An 18959-nucleotide genomic window follows, 5' to 3' on the forward strand; every position below is an offset into this window, starting at 1 on the left:
ACTATAAACCTTTAAAAAATTTCACAAATCCCTACAAATAACATTGAATTGATGCTTGAGAAGTGGGGGGCTCTTGTTGACTGCAAGTTTATGCCAGGTGCTGACTGCTAAATGTGAAGGAGGTAAAGTTAGAAAAATCATCATTTTGTAACTGTCATGGTAAGGACCAGATAAGGCAAGATCATCACCAGGTGCTTAATCTACAGGAAAATACTTGTGTTACCCTATGATTACAAATGGGGAAAAAAGCAGTAATTATATAGTGGGGAAACTGCATAACATCGTGACTGGGTAATCAAAGTTAACACCACCTTTGAGGGACAGATGACTTCATGTGCCTCCAGATGTGATTCCCTCAAAAGCGCACACTCTACCTACGTAGTGTTCCTGCTGCATGGATCATCTGAATCTAATTTTGTGGAATCATTAGGAATGTTCTGTTAAAAATAAGGGAAGAGGTGATAGTGTTCTTTAAAAATGTTACTGTCATAAATGAAAAAGAAATGCTGTGGAAATGTTCTAAATTAAAGAAGGCTAAAGAGACAGAACAACTATACTAGACTCTAGATCCTGCTGTGGAGGGAGAAAAATATGCTTTAAAGAATAAAATTAGGCTGGTCGCGGTGACTCATGCCTGTAATCCCAGCACTTTGGGAGGCTGAGGCAGGTGGATCACCTGAGGCCAGTTTGAGACCAGCGTGGCCAACATGGTGAAACCTCATCTCTAATAAAAATATAAAAATTAGCTGGGCGTGGTGGTAGATGCCTGTAATCTCAGGTACAGGTGGCTGAGGCACGAGAATCACTTGAACCTGGGAGGCAGAGGATTCAGTGAGCTGAGATTGTACCACTGCACTCCAGCCTGGGCAACAGAGTGAGACTCTGTCTCAAAAGAAAAAAATATATATAAAATTGGCTTTATGGATAAAATTACAGCATAAATGATAGATAAGATAAAAACATTATATCTGTCCTGAGAATAGGTAAGAGAATATTCCTCTTTTTATAAAACAGACTGTGCAGTAAAGGAAAGAATTAGTCTTGTTTAAAGAGAGATCTGGATTTTGCCTTTGGTTTCTGGAGAAGGTAATTGCTAAGTCCCTGGAATATCCTGCCCGATTAGAGTGTCTTTTGTTTACCCAGAAGCCTTGGGCCACACACCAGATAGTTAAACAATGTGATTTATAGTGGGGGCTTTGAGCCACGTGGTATTAGGTTAACCTCTGGAGAAACTGGAATCTAAGACCAGCCACCCAGGTGGTCAATCATATCTAGGTAACTAAGCTCCAGTAAAAACTCTGGACACCAAGGCTCGAATGAGCCTCTCTGGCTGGCAATGCTCCTTATGTATTGTCACACTTCACTGCTGGGAAGAGTCAGTGCTGTCTACAACTCCACTGAAGATGACAAGTGGAAGCTGACACCTGGAACACTCCTGGACTCTGCCTCCTGGGCCTCTTCCCTAGGCTGACTTTAATCTGATTCCTTTCCCTGTAATGAATCATTAACTGTGAAGACAACTGCTTTCAGTGAGTTCTGTGAGTCCTTCTAGTGAATTATTGAGCCTGAGTGTGGGGCTCAGTACTCTTAGGTCTTGGGGACTCCTAATCTTGCAATTGGTATCAGAGGTGAGAGTGAACCTGGGGACTCCTGAACTCTGCATATACACTGAAGTATTTAGAGAAAAACGGCCATGGTGTATTAACTTACCCTCAAGTGGTTCAGAAAAAGATATTATGACTATATATATTTTTTCATATACATACATAAGTATGTATGGAGAGGGAAAGAACATGACCATAAATGATAGAGCAAATAGGGCAAAATGTTATTAGAGGTGAATCTACGTAGAATCTCAGTGAATCTCTATGGGTGTTCTTGTCCTTTTGTAAGTTTTCTATGAGTTTAAAGTTATTTACAAATATATTGTTTTTTTAAAAAAACCCTCTAAAAAGTCAAGTTCATCAACAATTACTGGTGCCCTGAAAAATAAATTTACCAACCTGGAACAACTTACTAAACTGTTTGATGGCAAATAAATGAAGCAGGACCATATTTACTATTCCAAGGATAGACTGGACAAAACCATCAGAAACATCTTGTCTGTGTTGCACAGGGATTATTAGGACTTTTGGGCACCCAATCTCAGAGAATAATTTCAGGGGCTTCAGAGTTTCTAACAATTGAGCACACAAAGACACCCCAGGAGGCTGCCGTTGAGTAACTAAGGGCACCTATCCTCACCTACTAAGAGCAGGTTCCTGAAGTTCTCCAGCATCACATCTCGGTACAGCTTCCTCTGGACAGAGTCCAGCAGCCCCAGCTCCTCCTCGGTGAAGACCACAGCAACGTCCTTGAACGTCACCATCTCCTACAATGCCAAACACACGCACACTAAATTTACAGAAGAAGGGCAGTGCTGAGAAGGTGTAAAGGATTGGAAGCTGTTCTGGAGTCTGGGCAACTTGAGTCAAATTTACATAGTTCTCTTCTGTTTGCCTTCTGTAATGCTAATACCATTCACCAAAAGGGCTGCAAGAAAAGAAATCCTTGCACTTTGAAATTACTTCCTTTTGTTAGCACTTATAAGAAAGCCTCTGTAATTCTGTTGCACCCTAGGTTACCAATATTTTAAATTGTATTAATAATGTCATTTGCTCCACAAAAGCTTTAGTTCTAACAGTGACTGATGCTACCTGTTTCTCCTCATTTACACACACACACATCATTTATTTAATTTGTCAGATTTACAGGGTATCAGTTATCCTTACTGCTCAAATATGTAGCTCATCCTCTGTGCTCATCTGGAGACTGTTACAGTGATGGGCACAGCTCTGGAGCCTGACTGCCTGTGTCTGGATCTGGGAGCTCTGCCCAATGCTAGCTCTATGATCTTGGACAAGTTTCCTATCTTCTCATTTGTATGGTGAAACTTATACCATAGAGTCCTAGTAATAAAATGAGTGACCACATGTAAAGCACTGAAAAACAGTGCCTGGCACACAGTAAGTACCCAACAAATGTTAGCTACATTATTAATATTTTCATCATATCTTCTATCCCATTTCTGGGCTGCAAAAGTAATTCAGAGAACTAATGGTCTAGAATATAATGATTTGATCCAACTAATGCACACTTAGTTTGAGGTTACCTATACGAACAATGTTGCAAAAACAATCTTTTGCATTGACGTTAGCCTCTGGAATTCTGTTGATTATCTCCTCAAAATAAATACCAAAAAGTAAAAATGGCAATGCTGAAGAATAATGACCTTTAAAGTTCTGAAATCATAATGGCAGGTGTTTTCCCAAAACAGACTTTTGCCTTCCATCTTAGCCTTCTTCCAAGAAAGTATAAATCCTAGTCAACACTGGATATGAAAGCTTTTCAAAAAAATCTTTCATAATCTCACAGGTAAATTTGGGAAGTAAAAACCAGCTATTAAAAAAATTCTCACAAACTTATTAGTAATAAAGTTCATTCTCTTTGCACACATTTGCTGTTCATCTCTATTTCTTGTTTTGTAATAATAATTCATTTGGGGGACACTGAGGTATTTTCTTCCATGGACATTGTAAATATTTTCATTCCACTCTGCTGTCTTGTAACTTTTTGCTGTAGGATAATTTTAAATTTTTAAATGAACAACTGTTCAGTCTCATATTTCTTCTGGCTGCAGTTCTGAGCATAACAACTTCAGCTCTGAATGCAGAACTCAGCTTTGGTTTGCTCTGCTTTTTTGTAAGTCTTTTCACCCAAGTGATATGCCTGAAACTCTTGACCCAGAAGGCAAAGGCTTTAGAGTTGGCCCAATGCTTATCTTCCTGTATGAACATGAACCTCTTATCTTCAAGGTAACAGTGCAAATGACTCTACAGTCCCCCTCCAACAGTCATCTGGGGCCATGAATAGTGTGACAGATGCAAAGTGCCTATATATCCTATGGTATGACTAAAAACTTTAAACTAAGTACCTGTATTACTCTAATAAAATTAATACATGAATAATGAAACACACACAGACATATAAACATATATAGATAAACACATAGCTATAGGTACTAAGAAGAATCTAGCTCTTCTTGTACAAAAACATCTATTTTTCCCCCAACCGTAGCTTCAATATAATCTTGTTAGAAAAAACCACATTTTATGTATTCCACCTGAGACATCACTTTGGAGAAAATATTTTTAGTTTTGAGTCTCTAGAACATTATGGACAAATAATATCAAAATTCCCTCAGACTGGTTTTTGAGTCAAGATTATTTGTAGGAAAACTGATACTGCAATGTAAAACTGCAAGAATCCTCAGGAACTTAAAAGCTTGTGAGTTGGAAATAATTTAAAGAAAAGGGCCGGGCACGGTGGCTCACGCCTGTAATCCCAGCACTTTGGGAGGCTGAGGCGTGTGGATCACGAGGTCAGGAGTTCAGGACCAGCCTGGCCAAGATGGTGAAACCCCGTCTCTACTAAAAATACAAAAAATTAGCTCAGTGTGGTGGCAGGCACCTGTAACCCCCGCTACTCGGGAGGCTGAGGCAGAGAATTGCTGGAATCCAGGAGGTGGAGGGTGACAGAGCAAGACTCCACCTCAAAAAAAAAAAAAAAAAGAAAGAAAAATAAAAATAAAAATAAAAGGGGGAGAGGGATAACAACAGTTTACATCAATAATATTAGATGATAAAAATTAACTGCTAAAAATTAAGCAGATAAAAATTCAAAATTGTTATATATTAATGCAAAAACAGTTACATTAAAAAAAATGACCATGGACAAAAACAGATTCGTAAGTAGGGTAATAAGGTGTAGGATTTTAAAATTTCTATTCTTTTTTGTACTATTATTTATGAAATAAATAATAAAACACATTTACAACTAAAAGGAAATTTTAGAAAAGGACAAAAACAAAAAGCAAGAGCCTGATACATAAATGATACTAAATGTCTGTTGTCATTTTTTACCCTGGGCAAAGAAGGGGGAAAAAGATGTGTCCACTCACTGCAAAATGAGGTCACATGTAAAATGGCAGAAATGAAAACCAGCTCACCTGGAATTTGGTCATTTTTCTCTTTCTTTTTCTAGAGAAAGGTAGAGACCTGAGAAGGCAGAACAGGGTAATACGAAAGAAGCCATGATTAAAAGGGAAATGTATCTTTGTGCAAATTAGAAAAAGGTGTCCCTTCCCCCAGCAGATGTGGCCACACACCTATGTTAAGGGGCACGTAGCATGGGTTGGATTCCAGCTACCACTTGGCTCTCCTGGCAGGGTGCCAGCATGCATGGAGCAACCTGCACAGCTGTACCCAGTAGCCTCACATGCCTTACAGCTCCCAGCCTGCTCATTCTGATTCTGGGAGAGGTGGGAAAGGAGAAGTAGTGGCATGTCATGTACTGGTTAAAAGTGGACTCTGGGGACAAAATGTCTATGTTCAAAACCTGGTGCTACTATATACTTGCTGAGTAACCATGGTTAAATTCATGAACCTTTCTAATGTTTCAGTTCTGTCATCTGCAAAATCCAGACCATACAGTGCCAACAATATATGATTGTTATTAGGATTATCTGTGCGCATAGAGGAAACCTATTATAACTACACCTGGGGTCTCTATTTCCTCGCAACTATAGAGATGCAGATAGCATTCTGCATCACAAAATTGCCCTGGCAAATGTATTTTGTAAGACATTTGGACAGCAGAGGTTACTGCTCTGTCCCTGGAAAGTCACCCTTAACTTCGGAATGTCTGTAGCTCTGGCTTCTTACTTTTATTTGTTGCCACGGTATATACTATATACATCGAGACCACCCTTATGAAAAATACAGTGGCTAGTAAATATTCTTCCTGAGCTCAGGGGAAGTTCAGTGGTACATCCCTCTTCCCACAGGGTACAACAAAAGATTAATGAAACCTGTGAGACTACTACATTTCTCATGTTAAACAAAAATGTGATCCTCTGTCTAGATATGACAAAATCTCATTGGTGATGAGAACACCTAGCCTGCAGGGTTGTTTGTGGGGCTGCGTGTGCTCCTCTGTGAAAAGCAGCTCAGTGCTTGACCCTGGGGAGGACTGGACACCAGGAGTCTAATTTCATGGTTCTTCCTCAAGGTTTGTTACTTTACTTACTGTTCTCAGGCAACTTTAAGGCTATCGGTGGAAGAGAAAGAACTGAAAAAAGTAAAAAAGGAACTGAACATTAACTGTGGGTAAGGCAGAGCCTTCTAGCACCACCTCAAAGAGAGGTGCACTACTCCAGTAGGCACCTGCTCCCTCCTCCTCCACCTGGCCTCTGCTATAGAATCCACAGGATGTAAGCACAACTACCAAGGACAAGTATGAACTTGGCTGCGTAATCAGCAGTAAAACAGCCGAGTTTTCCTTCACTTATCCAATATTTATGGATCGCCTTCTAAAAGGGATACAGTGCCCAGATAGATGCCAGGGTAGAGGGTGCATGGAGTCCTTTGAGAGAGCATGGAAGGGCCCTCAAACCCATACATGATGACAGAGGATGGATGAGGATGGAGAAAATGAGGGCTGATCTTAGTGTTGGAAGGTGACTGACCTATATTTGCCGCTCAAAGAGAAAGGAGTCATCAGACTACTGAAACAGAATGAGAGTTAGTGGGTATCTAGGGCAAGAGAGGAGGTAGAAAATGTGGTGAGAAGACCAACTCATATGCTTTAGAGGAACTCCCTCACTTAATCCCACAACCACCCAAGAAGTTGGGACAATTTGTAACTCTTTTTACAGTTGAGAATACTGAGGCATCAATATTTTAAGCTGCTTTGTCATTTTAGCTAGCAGAATGGCCAGGACTATTAGCCCAGGGTCTGTGTTCTCAATTACTAGGACAGTGGCTCTTAAGCTGCCAGCTCACCGGTATCAATGGGGAGCTTTAAAAAAAACCAATGCCCAGACCCAAGTCCAGGCTCTATAAATGAGGATCTGTGGAAGAAGAGTTTCTACGAAATCCCCCAGATGACTACAGTGTGTAGAGAGGATTGCAAACCACAGACCAGGACACACATAGAGGCAGTTGGCAGGATAAGCCCATGCAATTAACCACTAGGCAATTTGGCCTCTCAAGAAAATTGTCAGAGAACACTCAAGCCAGGAACAGAGAAGGGCCTGGGAGCCAGGCCTCTTGATTCCCAGATCCCCATTTCTCTCTTTTAAAAGATGCTCTTGGAGCTGTCACTAAGAGGAAGGAGCAGTAACATGCGCTGTGGGTGTCTGCAGTCATGCACTCCGTGTGAAGACAGCCTTCCAGTTTAGACCTCTCTGATCACCTTTATCAAGCAGGGGGTCACTAATCAGCCAAGGGACTTCGAGAATTCAAAAGAAAAGGGAATTCCTGTTAAATATGAAATCACACAGTGGTCATCCTATAGACTATCGTTGCTTCTTCATGTTTGATAGAATTAAAGCCTGATTATATTCCTTTCTTGGTTAAAACATGTGCATAGCTGCCTTTGGGATAAAGTCTAGATTCTTAGCAAGCCACACAGGAATCTTTCATGTCTGTCTGCTCATTTTCTCTGCAAATATTCTCTCCTCTTTGATTTCCAGCCGTGTAAATCACTTGATCTCATAAAAAAGTCTCCAGGCCCTTGCATGTGCCACCCTTCCTGCACTCCTTTCTCTTTTCACTTACAGCAGGGGTTGGAAAGCTTTCATAAAAAGGACAGAGAGTGAGTATTTCAGGCTTTGTGGGTCACATGCTGTCTCTGTCCAATATTGTTCTTTCTTTTCACAACCCTTCAAATGTAAAAATCATTCTTAGCTGAAGAAGAGACATACAAAAACAAGCCACAGGCAATTTGCCCACTCCCATCACAGATCCTCTTAGCTTTTAACACTGAGCTTGTACGTGCCCCGCTCTATGATACCTTTAAGAAGGCTTTGCTGAAGCCTTATTAGCTCCTAAAACCCATTTTGCCAGCCTAATGAAAGCAGAATGCTTTGGCCAAGAGCCCAGGCTACAGAATCAAGCTGCCAAGCTTCAATCCTGACTCTACCACTTACTGGCAGCATAAACTGACACACATTAATTAACCTCTCAATGCCTCTGTTCTTCATCTGTAAAATGGAGATAAAAGTTGGGTTGTTATGTTATGTGAGTTCAATGCATCATAATATTAGAAAGTCACTGTGAGTGATAATAAAATCTGATCAATGTTAGCCATTGTTACTACCATCCTCATTATTATCACTATGAAATATATCTAGAAGCTGCTCATTAGCTCTGGTTTGTTTCGACGTATGTTTATTTTAGGTCAGTAATTAACAATAGGTGTACATCACCCTTTCAACATTCTGAAAAATCTATTGGCTTCAGCATCCCACCAAAACTGATCAGAGATAAGGGACAGGGAATATTCACATCTTTTATTCTCCCACATCTATTTTCAGAAAATTTGAATATACTCTCACTGAGTTGAAGGTCCCTATTTCCTGCTGCCTGCTGGAAAGCTGCACCAACCACAGATAGGTACCAAATAATTCCTCTCTGCCAATCCCTATGTTTGGTAATAAACAAATGGAGAATTTGACACAGTTCCCACTGCACAGAAATCTGTAGCCAAGTGGGAAAGACAGATCAGAAATAAGCAGCAAAAGCATCGGCGAGCTCAAAGACAGGTCAACAGAAACAATCAAACCTGAAGCACATGAAAACAGTGTGCATTCTGTTGTTGATAGAGTGCTGTACAAATGTCAATGAGGTCAAGATGTTAATAGTATTATTCAGGTCTTTTGAATCCTTACTGGTTTTCAGTCTTCTTGTTCTACTGATTACTGGTAAAAGAGTGTTGAGATTTCTACATAGAACTGTGGGTTTCTTTATTTTTTCTTTTAATTCTGTCAGTTTTTTTTCATGTAACTGTTGTTTTGTGGGTACACATTTAGGATTGTTATGTCTACTTGGGGAACTGACCCTTGGCATAGTGTCCCTCGGCATCCCTGGCCTTGGTCTGAAGTCTACTTTGATATTAATATAGCCATTCCGTAGTATAGCTCCTTTTCTCTTTTTAACTTTCAAACTATTTATGTCCTTGTATTTAAATGGAGTTCTTTTAGACCGCATATACTTGGTTCTTGCTTTTTATCCAATCTTACAATATATTTTAATTGATGTATTCAGCCCATTAGCATTTCCTATAATTATTGATATAGCTGGATTTCTGTCTACCATTTTGTTATCTTTTTTCCTGTTTGTCCTCCCTGATTTTGTCCCTCTATTACCCCTTTTTCTGCCTTCTTTTGGGTTGATTTTTTTTAACTATTCCATTCATTTTATCTATTAGCTTTTGGCTATACGTCCTTTTTTTTTTTTCCAGTGGTTGCTCTAGGGTTGTAATATACATACCTAATCTTTCACAGTGTATTTAGCATTACTGTTTTACTACTTTTTGTAAAATGCAGATGCCTTACCAGCAAATAGTTCCCTTTATCTCCCCACTTTATTTCATTTGTATATACTACTCTATATAAACAAAAACCTCTAGCCAAGAAAGTTATAATTTTTATTTAAACAGTCATGCATATTTTAAAGAGTAGAAAAACAGTGTTTTATATTTGCCAAAAAACTTACTATTTCTGGTGCTCTTTCATCATTTCTGAAGTTCCTAGTTTCCATTTAATATCATTTCTATTCAGCCTAAAGAACTTCTTTAGTGCTCCTTTTAGCACAGGTGTGGCATTTTTTCCCTTCATTCCTGAGGGACATTTTCACCGGATATAGAATTTTGTACCGACAACTCCTTTAAGAATCTTAAGGATGTTCCAGTGTTTTCTGGCCTCCATGGCTTCCCATGAGAAATCCACATATATCTGAATCATTGTTCTACCAGATATATAATGTGTCATTTTCTCTAGCTGTATTCAAGAATTTTTGTTTATTTTTAATTTTCAGAAGTTTGATTATGGTGTATCCAGAAGTGATTTTCTCTGAGTTTATCGTATTTGGTATTCAATGAGTTTCTGGAATCTGTAAATTTATGTCTCTCACCAAATTTGGGCAATTTTCAGCTAGTACTTCCAAACAAACATTTATCTCCTCTCCTCCTGAGACTCCAAAGACAGGAATATTAGACTTCTGATATTATCCCACAGGTTCCGAAGGCTCTGATCATTTTTTTTTTCAATTTTTTTTCTCTCTGTTGCTCAAATCGCATTTTTATACTAACCTATCTTCAAGTTCACTGATTCTTTTTTCTGTCATCTCCAGTCTGCTATTGAGCCCACTTAATATTTTTTTTTACTTCAGATGTTATCTTTTTCATAAAACAAATCTTAATTTCCTAAGAATTCAAATCAAAGTATTTTCTCTAACTATAATAGATTTAAAGTAGAAATGAACAAGAAAAAAATATCTGGACAATCTCCAAATGTTTGGAAATTAAGCAGCATACTTCTAAGCAACCAATGAAATTAGTCACAAAAGAAATTAGATGCAGTAAAGTGGAAATACTTTTAGAAAATAAATTAGAGCATATTTTAAATGGAATCAAGACTTAAATGCAACATATCAAAATGTAAGAGATGCAGCTAAAGCAGATATTATAGGGAAATGTATAGCAATGATGCATATATTAGAAAAGAGGTCTTAAAGGCAAACAGAATAAAAGCACATAGTAAACCTAAGACAGAAATCAATGAAATTGAAAACACAAAAACACTAGACAAAATCAAGCCTATCAAAATATGGCTGGGCCAAATCCAGCCCACTGCTTGTTTCTGTATAGGATGTAAGCTAAGAATGGTTTTTACTTTTTAATGGTTGAAAAAAATCCTGAAAAGATTACTTTGTGATGTGACAATTACATGAAACTTAAATTTCAGTGTCCATAAAGTTTTACTGTAACACAGCCATGCTCATTTGTTTACCTACGACCTATGGCTGCTTTTGCATTACAGCAGCAGTGCTATGTAGTTACAACAGAGTTCATAGGTGGCACTCTCATTTCTTCATATTGTTGCTAAGCATAATTTAAACCACAGTGACTCAGCATTAGGTTAACTCAATTGGGTTAAAAGCTGTTAATTGAACAGCATTTCAAGTACCACATGTATTGCTGTACCATAACATTTTAATTTTTGTATTACTAATACACTCATCAAGCCAAACACAAGAAAAAAACCCCAGAAAAACAGACTTTGTTACACTTTGAAGGCACAATGGAGGTGAAATATTTTGTGAATGAATTAGATAACAAAGCTTATCATGCTTATTGTGCTTCCTATGCAGTGACAACATATCTATGCTAAAATAATCAAATATATGTCAACAATGCCACACTAAGCACTCATCACAATATTCTCAATTCACAATAAATGGTCAGAAAAATTAGAAAATTTTAAATAAAATGTCTCATCAGAGCAGAATTTCTTCACAAAAAAAAAAAAAATGAAAATGAGGTAGCAACTACAGTACATTTTGATATTCAGATATTCAGCTTCTATTTCTGCCCCAAGCAAGGAAAGTAATTTACCAGTGATGAGTTAATTAAATCATGTTTGATTGTAGAAGGCAAAGAAATGTGTCCAGATAAAATAAATTTGTTTATGATGATTAGACTTTGGGCAAGACCAACTGCTCTAAGAGTTGAGGACAATGGGAACAACATTATGGTCCATTAAAATACAAGGGAAATGATTCTGATAAATTTTATTTGGCTCTTGATTTCACAGATGTTACTAATGTTGCTCAGATGTTGTGTATTCAAGGAATCAATGCCAAGTTTGATTGTTTGAATAATTAGCCTCTAGGAACAGTCTATATGGAACAACCACAGGTGAAAATATTACCAGAGAAGGTACAAATATTAATTCAGTAAACCTGAGGCAGGACACTCTGCTAAGAAGTGTTAAAATTGATAGTGGTAAAAGATATGTTGGAGCAGAAAAAGGCAGAGGTTGGCTTTGTAAAAACATGTATTTAAAGCCTACGGTTACTCATTGTATTATTCATCAGCAGGTACTTTGCAGAAAATATTTTAATCTATCATGTGCTATTGAACCAGTAGCGGCAACAGTGAACTTCATTCAAACTCAAAGATTTAACCATCATCAGTTTCATGAATTTCATGAGAAACAGAAAAATCCTGACTTGCCCTACCACATGAGAGTTCAATGTCTGAGCAGCATTGAAGTTTTATTGTTATTTTTTTTAAATCTCAGGGCTGAGACTGAAATATTTCTGAATAAGAACTTCCCTCAAGCATTACTATTGATATAATACTGAATGGCATTGGAAATTAGCTTTAGCTGCAGACTTGATAATGTTTCTTAATGAATTCAACCTAAAATTAAAAGGCAAAACAGTACTCATTTGTGAAGCTTATAGTGTAGGAAAGTTATTTCAAAGACAATTAATGTCTGAATCACAGGTAATGCTAAGCCACTTTACAAATTTCCAGTGCTGTCAAAAGTTAAAACAAGTAATATCTCAATTCCCACATAAATTTGTAGTATATATGTTATCTGAGCCCAGACTTCAGAATTGTAACAGTGTTTTCAGACCTTGATGCAAGCACAAAGGACCTTTCTGCATTTCAAAGTCCATTTCATTGTACACTGCATAATTCTCCTAACCTTCCATTGAAAGTGATTATTCTGAAATGTAGTGACATACTAAAAGGTAAATATCAAGAGTCTACAAGAATTCTTTAAATGTCTTCTGTATTAGTTTCTATTGCTGCTATAATAAATTACCACAAACTTGGTGGCTTAAAATAATGCAATTTATTGTTTATTAGTTATGGAGATCAGAAGTCTAAAATCAGTTTCCTTGGGTTAAAGTCAAGGTGTCAGCAGGGCTGGTTGCTTCTCATAGGAATCCATTTCCTTGCCTTTTCTAATTTCTAGAGGCTGCTGGAATTCCTTGGCTTATGACTGCAGCACTCCAATTTCTGCTTCTGTTATGTCACTTTCTTCTAACTTTGATCCTTCTGCTTTTCTCTTATAAGAATCCTTGTAATTACACTGGGCCCAACCAGATAATCCAGGATAATCTAAGTATCTTAAAATCCATAAGTTTAATCACACCAGTAAATCTCTCATACCATGTGAAGTAACATTCATAAGCTCTGGGAATTAGGATATGGACATCTTTAGGGAGCCACTATTCAGTTTACCACATCTTTCAATTCATTAATATTCACAATTAAAATCATTTGCTTATGGATTAGTATCAGTATTTGGTAGGACCTATTTGTTTAAAAAATTTCTTTTCAAAGATAAAATACATAAAATCTGATTACAAATCAGCATTAACAGATGAACATTTACAGTCAATTTTGATGACAAGGAATAGCAACCTTGAACTTTAATTAAGTTGTATTCAATCATTATATCTTAAATTTTGTCAATTAAAGTTTCCTCTCATTATATAAATACCTAAATAATAGTACTGATATTTCTAGTTAACTGGAAAAACTAAAATATTTACAATCTGGGCCTAAAAAATAGGTTTGCTGGCTCCTGGACAAAATTAATTCAACCCACAGGGGGTTCTTTGCAAACGTTAGTAAAAATTAAACTCCTGATGAAGAACAAAAGAGAAAAGACACAAATTACCAAAATCAAGAATGAAAAAAGGGATATCACTACAGACTTAACAGGCATTAGAAATATAAATGAATTAACATTAATGAATTCAAAGTGATAGATGAAATGGTTTAATTCCTTGAAAGACACAAAACCAAAATACTGATGTGAGAAATCAAAGAGAAAAATGAAAAAAAATCACTCAAAATTCTACATACTGCACTGATTTGTTCATGTGACGTTATGGAAAAGGCAATGGGGTTGGGGAGTGAACCAGGGGTTTCCTGGGGTTAAGAGTTGGGGAAGAGTTTGACTACAAAAAGGTACCACAAGGGGATGTTTCTGGGCGATGGAACTGTTGTGAATCTTGATTGTGGTGGTGAAGTCTACATGCAATGCAATTGTCAAAACTCAGAAAGGTACACCAAAAAGAATAAATTTCTATTATAAGTAGATAAGTTAAAAAATAAATGTTAAAAAATTAAATAAGGCTGTTCTACAGGTACTTGTCAAACTTTTAAGTGCACAGCAATCACCAGCTCTAGTAAAAGTGAAGCAGAAAAAGCATTTGACAAAATACAACATCCACTCATGACAGAACTTCTGCAGACTAAAAATATAACGAACTTATAAAAATGCTTTCCCCTATGATCAGGAACAAGGCAGAGATGTGTACTCTTGACATACCTATTCAACACTGTACTGGAAATCAGCCAGTGTAGTGAGGCAAGGAAAAGAAATAAAAAGCATACAGATTAGAAAGGAAGAAATAAAACTGACCCTATTAATATACAACATGTGTCTCTATGGAAAATCCCAAGGAATCTACCAAAAAACAAAAATTTCTAGTGAGTATAGCAAAGTCAGAGAATACAAGGTCAATGCACAAAAATCAGGTGTATTTCTATACACTAACAATGTACAACTGGAAACCAAAATTTTAAAACAATATGATTTAAAATAGCTCTAGAAGAATAAATTACATATTATACTTGGGCACATGTCTAAAGAAAACATGTATAGATCTGTATGCAGAAAATCATGAAACACTAATGCAAGAAATTAAAGGACACTTAAATGAACGGACATATTATATTAATGAACTGGAAAACTCAATGTGATAAAGACAGATCTACTGATTTTACATAATGTCAATGAAAATACCAGCTGAATTTTTGGTAGATATAAATAAGCTCATTCCAAAATGCATATGGAAAGGCAAAGGAACCAGAATAGCTAAAAGCAATTTTGGAAAAAAAGAATAAATTTGGAGGAATCAAACTATCCAGTCTTAAGATTTACTATCAAGCTACAGTAAATATGATATATTGGTACTGGTGAAGAGATACACACATAGATCAATCTAGCAGAACATGGTACAGAAATAAACCCAAACAAGTGGTGTTCGGATGGTTGGTCATTCATATGTAAAGAAACAAACCCCAACTTAACCATCACATATTATAAAAAAAGTTAACTCAAAATGGATCACAGATTTAAGTGTAAAACCATAAAACTTCTAGAACAAGAGAAAATCTTCATGACCTGGGGCTAGGCAGACTTCTTAGATATGACATCAAAAGCACAACCCCAAAAAGATAACATTGATAAATTAGATGTCATTAAAATTAGAAATTCTGTTCTGCAAAAGACACTATTAAGAGAATGAAAAGACAAGCTACAGGCTGAGAAGAAATATTTGCAAATCACACATCCAACAAAGGACTTATATCCAGAATATATAAATAGCTCTCAAAAATCAACAACAGGAAAAATATAACCCAATGTAAAACTAGGCAAAGCATGCATACAGACACTTAAGCAAAGAAGACATAAGGATGGCAAAGAAACAACAACAAAAAAAGAAATATCTGCTGAACACCATTAGCCATTAGGGAAATGTAAATTAAAGTCACAATGCTTAGAATGGCTAAAATAAAAAAAAATAAGGAAAATACTAAGTGCTGATGAAGATGTAAATAAACTGGAACTTTCCACATCATTAGTGAGAATGCAAAATGGTACAGATACTACAATTTGGCAGTTTCTTATGAAGTTAAACATACATTTCCCATATGACCCAGTAATCCCACTCCTGGCTTCGTATCCTACAGAAATAAGCACAAAAAAACTGTACATGAATGTTTATATTAGCTCTATTCATAAATGCCAAAAAGTGGAGGAAAAAGTCTATCAACCAGTGAATAGATAAACTGTGATATATCCATAAAGTGGATACTTCTGTTAACCAGAAGTAAACAGAAATGAAGTATTGATACGTATAACAACTTCGATGAATGTCAAGAGCAATTTGCTGAGTAAAAGAATCCGGTCTCAAATGTTACATATAGCATCAGTTCATTTATATGATATTCTCAAAAAGACAAAACTATAGAGTTTTAGTGGTTATGGTAGTTGCCAGTGGTTACAAGTATGGTGAGGGGTAATTATGAGGGAAGACATGAGGGGAGTTTTTGGGGTGATGGAACTGTTCTTTTTCTGACTACGGTAGTCGTTATACAAACTATGCCTGTGTTGTAATAGAATTGTATACCAAAAATAACAAAATAGTCAATTTTACTGTAGAAACATTTTTTAAAAACCTGTTTTAAAAACCTGGAAACACAACCTCAGTTATAAGGCATGGTTTATAAATGTTGTTACCATTTCTAACAATTTGTTTCTTAGGAATTTTTTTTAGATTATCAAAACATAACCAATCATTGCTCTTCAACTCTTCAATACTCTGAAATAGTTGGCGGATTATATAACCTACCAATATTAAGTGAGATTAAGGAATATATCCAGGGGTTATTTCTATTCTATTTTGATACCTAATTCCAATTCTACACTGCAAATCCTTGATGCCAGCTGTTTGTTGAGTAGCTACTCTAACCATAAACCCTTAACAACCTTGTACGATGTGCTGGGCACATGGAGAAACATATGACATGGTCCCAGAAATAGAAGAACTTTCAGTGTATGGATTTAGATAAAGAGAAATAAGAAACAAAGAGCTATAAGACTTAGGCAAGGCAAACTGTATACTGGAACACAAAATTCATCACCATCCTTCCCCAAGGTACAACTCTCTTGCGTCCCCTAGCTTCCTCAAGTAAGGACCATTCTGTAAGCTGCAACGAATGAAAACCTTAGAGTAGCTGCTGGCATTTCCCTTTCAAAGTCTTGGATATAAGCAATTTATGATCATCAATGTTTGACAATTATGACAATCAATCAAACAATATTATACTAAGTCAATGTTAGAGATTTGCTTTAAAATACTGAAACAAAAAAAAAAGGGACAGGGAGTTGATACAAGACTGGCAAATGTTAACAAAGGTTGAAGCTGAGTGATGCTTCCACAGAATTATTTTAGTCATATTACATTTGGCTATGCTTATAAATTTCCATAGTAAAAACTTAAGGGAAAAATAAAAGCTATGAAGCCTATTTGGTTAAACATGGGTAAAAATCCAAAAAGAAGTCTACTGGAAGAGGAAAACATTGAAATATTAATATTGTTACTGTTATATCTTGTGGTTAGCATAATTAAATTTTTTCTTTTACACTTTCTATACTTTCTTAATCTTTTACAATATGCAATAATTTATATAATCAGAATATGAACGATAAATATTTCAAATAAAATTAAATTACAGATAGCTAAAAAAAATCAAAAATTCAAAGCTCATTAACCTCGCTTTCACGGTCCTCTAGAAAAATCCAAATATGTCTTCTGAAGCTGATACTAACACATCAGGAACTAGGGCAATGGATGGAAACTATTCTAATTCAAATCCTAGCTCAGGCTCTTACCACCTGGTTGACCTAAAGATAAACCACCTATGCTCTGTGTCTGTTTGCTTATCTTTAAGATGGGAATGGTGGTACCCAACCCAGCCTCAAAGGGCTCTTGTGAGGATTAAAGATGGTAATTCATATCAAACTCTTAGAATGATCAGCACTAAATGTTTAAATACTATCTTTATTACTCATGCCCAAGTACTCCCTCATCCGTTTCTGCATTTATTGAACAAATATCAGGGCATCTTCGAGCAGAATTTGCCAGTGAATGATGGAAATATCGTCTTCCCTGGAAAGAAAGGATGATAAGTACTACTCAGGTGAGACTCCGCTGCCAAGTGCCAAAGGGTCATTCCCTCCTTCTCCCTGCAGCCTTTTTCAAGAAGTCAAGGCTAAAGAAGGAAAGGAGGATGGGAGAAATCAGAACTCCTGCATGAATTACAATGGACTACCCAGACAGCCCGGAGTGATCTTCTCCTAAAGAAAAATCTCTCGGTGATCAGAAAAGGGCCAGGGATACTCTGCAGCTGGAGCTCTGACCCCATCCTGGGTTCACAGAAGCTTTCAGGGAACTGAGTCCTTCTCAGAAAATTAAAAAGTGCTAATAACAAGAGACCCATCTTCTACCACCTGACAGGCTCTGTTTCAAGTCTTTTTATTTAACTCTCAAAAGAACTCCATTAGATAGATACTAGTACCATTTTAAAGAAAAAGAAACATAGGCAGAGAAATTAAGATACTCGCCTGTTATTATACTGCTAGGAAGTGGCAGAGCTAGCTGATGGTCAGGGGAAAGGGCTGGGGGAGTACAGAACCCAGGAGATCCCCAGTCCCTGCGATGTAGGATCTTGGACCCCCGGCGCTAAGTGGGGATGCGCCAGCTGCCCCACACTGGAGAAGGCTCATTCGAAGATAACACAAATCCCGCCCTTCGCCGCAAGTGGATTATCCTCCCCTAGAGCTACTGCCCGGTTGCTACTGGACCCCAACAAAACGAACATCAGTATGGACGGAAGGAGCAGGACGCAGGGCGGGGAAGGCTCACCTTTCTGGGAGGAACGAAGGCCGCGGCCTAGCGTACCTGAGGCGGAAGTGGCTCTGCCTACCGAGACCTCTTGGACTACGCTTCCCAGAATTCCCGACGGGATCAGGGAGACGGCCTCAGCCTCCTAGAGCGGAAGTTACCGGACTACACGGGGCTCCCAAACTACATTTCCCAGAATTCCTAGAAAAACTCTCCACTTATCTGCCTGCCTAGGACGCAAGTGCTGGGTGCCAAGCTGAGAGCCTGGATCATATTTCACATGTGCCGGTCCCAAAGGAATTCCTTAACTCCCCCTTCCTGGAACCGAAATGCTTCCAAAGACAGAGAGCTCGTATATATATTTCTCTGTTTTCCCCAGCGGATCGTGCATGAAAGGCGCCTTTCCTGGCGCGTGTGTCTCTGATCCTGTGGATCTTCTGGACAATTCCCGGAATTTCTTGTAGGGCAGCACTTCCCCTTAAGTCGTCTCTTTCTCGTTTGGATAGTCAGTTTTTGTATAGTCACTATTCTCTTTTGGTTAGCCGTCTAATTTTATACTGCTAGTCCAGCTCTACT

The 18959-nt window shown here is 37.4% G+C and overlaps 1 protein-coding gene across 3 annotated transcripts in view; it reads right to left on the minus strand.

Annotated features, from left to right (window-relative positions):
* ZNF112 (zinc finger protein 112) overlaps window positions 1-18477 on the minus strand; it is a 29805-nt gene extending 11328 nt beyond the window's left edge. The window contains exons 1-3 of one of the 3 annotated variants that reach the window (XM_063658091.1): window positions 18405-18477; window positions 5048-5096; window positions 2245-2368 (exon numbers count right to left, since the gene is read on the minus strand). In XM_063658091.1, the coding sequence (XP_063514161.1) occupies window positions 2245-2368; window positions 5048-5062 (139 nt within the window). In that variant the 5' untranslated portion in view covers window positions 5063-5096; window positions 18405-18477. Of the gene's footprint in view, window positions 1-2244; window positions 2372-5047; window positions 5097-18404 lie in introns of all 3 variants that reach the window. The other 2 variants (XM_054463591.2, XM_054463592.2) reach the window with 2 other exon arrangements.
* Between the last annotated feature and the right edge of the window lie 482 nt (window positions 18478-18959).

This window comes from Pongo pygmaeus, chromosome 20 (genome assembly GCF_028885625.2).
Source record: "Pongo pygmaeus isolate AG05252 chromosome 20, NHGRI_mPonPyg2-v2.0_pri, whole genome shotgun sequence".
Lineage (NCBI taxonomy): Eukaryota > Metazoa > Chordata > Mammalia > Primates > Hominidae > Pongo > Pongo pygmaeus.